Genomic DNA, 3,291 nt, shown 5'->3' with positions numbered 1-3,291 from the left:
TAAACCCTAAACCCTAAACCCTCACTGAGCTTGTTGTGGCGGGCCACCCAAGAACCCTGGGGTTTTATGACTGCCACAAACCCCGAAAAGTTCGGAGAAGTGCAACTCAAAACCCTACTTCTGTCTCCGTCGATTTGCAGCCAGGGGCAGTTCGGACAGCCCTCGTCGTAAAACTGCAGCCAAACCCTAAACCCTAAACCCTAAACCCTAAACCCTAAACCCTAAACCCTAAACCATGAACCCTAAACCCTCGACGCGCCCCGCGACAGGCGCGTCCCCACAGACGCACTCAACTCGGCAAACCCTCGCCCTGTAGTGGAACTGACAAACCCCAAACCCCAAACCCCAAACCTTCCCCCCCAAACCCTAAACCCTAAACCCCAAACCCTAAACCCTAAACCCTAAACCCTAACTGCTGCTGTTCGGCCATGACGCGTCTGCAGCTGCTGCAGGCCCTCAACCCGAGTTCGCAGCCGCGCCACCCCCGCCCCCCGCACCCCCAAACCCCAAACCCTAAACCCCAAACCCTAAACCCTAAACCCTAAACCCTAAACCCTAAACCCTACCTGCTGCTCGGCCATGACGAGTCTGCAGCTGATGCAGGCCCTCAACTTGAGTTCGATTTTCTCGCGATCTCCTCCGTCTTTGTTTTTGAACTTTTTGATAAACCCTAATGGCACAATTGCTGCCAAGTCCTTTTCCGCCAAACCCTCGCGGCCCTCCTCGCCGCTCAAACCCTCCGAGTCCATCCCAAACCCTAAACCCTAAACCCTAAACCCTAAACCCTAGGCCCGGCCGCGCGGCGGCCGCCCACGCCCAAACCCTAAACCCTAAACCCTTCCTGGGCTCCGAAAACCTCCCGCGCCTGCAGCAGCACGCGCCACGATCTTGCTGCTGCGGTTGCTGCTGCTGCTGCTGCTGCTGCTGCTGTTGCTGCTGCTGCTGCTGCTGCTGCTGCAGAAGATTGTAGAAAAAACAAAAATTCAAAACTAGAAGCTGCTGCAGCAAACCAAAACGGCACCGCAGCTGCAGCAGGGGGCCCCGGGGGCCCCCTGCAGCAAGCCCCAGCAGCGCAGGGGGCCCGCTGCATGCTGGGCTGGCTTAGGGTTTAGGGTTTAGGGTTTAGGGTTTAGGGTTTAGGGTTTAGGGCTTAGAGTTTAGGGTGTTGTTACTTGGAGTCCGCGCTTTTCGCAGTGGCAGCTTCTCCACCGCCCACAGGCTCCCGGAACCGCCACCCGAGGGTTTAGAGTTTAGGGTTTAGGGTTTAGGGTTTAGGGTTTAGGGTTTGGCAATGGCGCAGCTCTACGGAGAAGACTCCGACTTCTGGACAGAAGGAGACAGCAGCGAGGGGGTCACTTCTGACGAAGAGACGGGGGGCCCCCTGGGGGCCCCCGGGGGCCCCCTGGGGGCCCCTGGGGGCCCCGGGGGCCCCCCGGGGGCCCCCGTGCTGCCGCCAGTACCCTCTTTTATACCCTCTCCTTTGGCTGTGCCCCCGGTGTCTGCGGAGACTCTTGAGGAGCTGAAGCAGCTGAAGGAGCTTGCTGCAGCAGCAGCGGCTCCCGGCAGCAGCAGCAGCGAGCAGCAGCAGCAGCAGCAGCAGCAGCAGCAGCAGCAGCAGCCGCAGGTCGTTGGCCCTGACACGTGGGACTCGGCAGCAGACGAGGGCGAGGGCCTGAACTTCTTCCCGCAGCAGCAGCAGCAGCAGCAGGAGCAGCAGCAGCTGGGCGGGCGTGAGGCTGCCGCTGCAGAGCAGCAGCAGCAGCAGCAGCAGCAGCAGCAGGTGCTGCTGCCGCTAGACTTGCTGCTGGATGACCTGGGGGGGCCCCCCCCAGCCCCCAAGTTTAAAGTGACTTTTACTTTAATGGAAGAAGTCCCTTTGGAGATAAACCCTAACCCGTCCTTGCCAGCAGCAATAGAGTGTGGGCCCCCCGAGTTTGCTGCTGCTGCTGCTGCGCAGCGCAGCAGCAGCAGCAGCAGCAGCAGCAGCAGCGCAGCAGCAGCAGCGGGAGAGGAGCCCCCAAAGCCCAGGCCGAAGCCCATTCGAAAGAAATGGTGCATTGAAGACACAGCAGATGTTACTTTTTTTCGAAGGACTTTGCGGAAGATTCGGCGAGAAAGAGCTGCTGCTGCTGCTGCTGCTGCTGCGGCCCGGCAGCAGCAGCAGCAGCAGCAGCAGCAGCAGCAGGGCAGCAGCAGCGACGCCCTCGAGAGCCTCTTCAGGGCCGAGCTGGCGCCGCCGCCCGACGAGGCAGCAGCAGCAGCAGCAGCTGCTGCTGCTGCAGCCCCTGCTGCTGCTGCAGAAGCCGCCGAAACCGCTGCAGCAGCAGCAGCAGCAGCAGCAGCAGCAGCAGCAGCAGCAGAAGAAGCAGCAGCAACGCAAGACTTGTCTCCTGAAGAAGAACCCCTCGCCATTGAGTTTGGATTCCCTTTAGATGACTTTCAAAAAAGGGCCATTTTGAGGTTGGAAAAAAACCAGTGTGTCTTCGTCGCAGCCCATACCAGCGCAGGTTAGGGTTTAGGGTTTAGGGTTTAGGGTTTAGGGTTTAGGGTTTGGGGTTTGGGGTTTGGGGGAGGGAATCTGCGCCTTGGGGGCGGTATCGGGGCTCTCTACTAAGGGCTGCGCCTCAGCGCTCACGTGGAAGCGCGCGGGCGGTTTAGGGTTTAGGGTTTAGGGTTTAGGGTTTAGGGTTTAATGGTTGCGGCTTGGGGTTTAGGATGTGGGGCTCTGGTTTCAGGCTTCGGGCTTTGGGGTTTAGGGTTTAGGGTTTTGCGTTGAGGGTTGAGGGCTGGGGGCTAGGCGTTTAGGGTTTAGGGTTTAGGGTTTAGGGTTTAGGGTTTAGGGTTTAGGGTTTAGGGTTTAGGGTTTAGGGTTTGCGCAGGCAAGACGGTGGTGGCTGAGTACGCAATTGCGCTGGCGCTGCAGCGGCGGCGGCGCTGCATTTTCACTTCTCCTTTAAAAGCTTTATCAAATCAAAAGTACAGAGACTTCAAGCAGAAGTTTGTTTCCGTAAACCCTAAACCCTAAACCCTAAACCCTAAACCCTAAACCCTACGTGGTGTGGTCTTCACCGTGGTGTTTGGCCGTCTCTCGCGCCGGGTGCTGCGGCTGAGCAGGGTTTGAGGATTAGGGTTTAGGGTTTAGGGTTTAGGGTTTAGGGTTTGTGCAGGTAGGGTTGATAACGGGGGACATCTGCATCAACCCTGGCGCGGCTTGTCTGATTGTCACTACCGAAATCTTGAGAAGTTTGTTGTTCAGGTAAGCTAGGGTTTAGGGTTTAGGGTTTAGGGTTT

The 3,291-nt window shown here is 58.3% G+C and overlaps 1 protein-coding gene across 1 annotated transcript; it reads left to right on the top strand.

Annotated features, from left to right (window-relative positions):
• Positions 1 to 1,291: 1,291 nt before the first annotated feature.
• ENH_00031740 (DEAD/DEAH box helicase domain-containing protein, putative) lies at positions 1,292 to 3,256 on the top strand (the record flags this gene model as incomplete). Its single annotated transcript, XM_013580184.1, has 3 exons — positions 1,292 to 2,507; positions 2,880 to 3,007; positions 3,168 to 3,256. Coding segments are annotated over 3 exons (1,433 nt in total), but the record flags the coding sequence as incomplete, so codon positions are not given.
• Between the last annotated feature and the right edge of the window lie 35 nt (positions 3,257 to 3,291).

The sequence above is a fragment of the Eimeria necatrix genome, genomic scaffold (genome assembly GCF_000499385.1).
Source record: "Eimeria necatrix Houghton genomic scaffold, Enh_scaff2309, whole genome shotgun sequence".
In the NCBI taxonomy this organism is placed as follows: domain Eukaryota; phylum Apicomplexa; class Conoidasida; order Eucoccidiorida; family Eimeriidae; genus Eimeria; species Eimeria necatrix.
The sequence above is the reverse complement of the archived record's forward strand: the minus strand, read 5'-3'. Positions and strand labels throughout refer to the sequence as shown.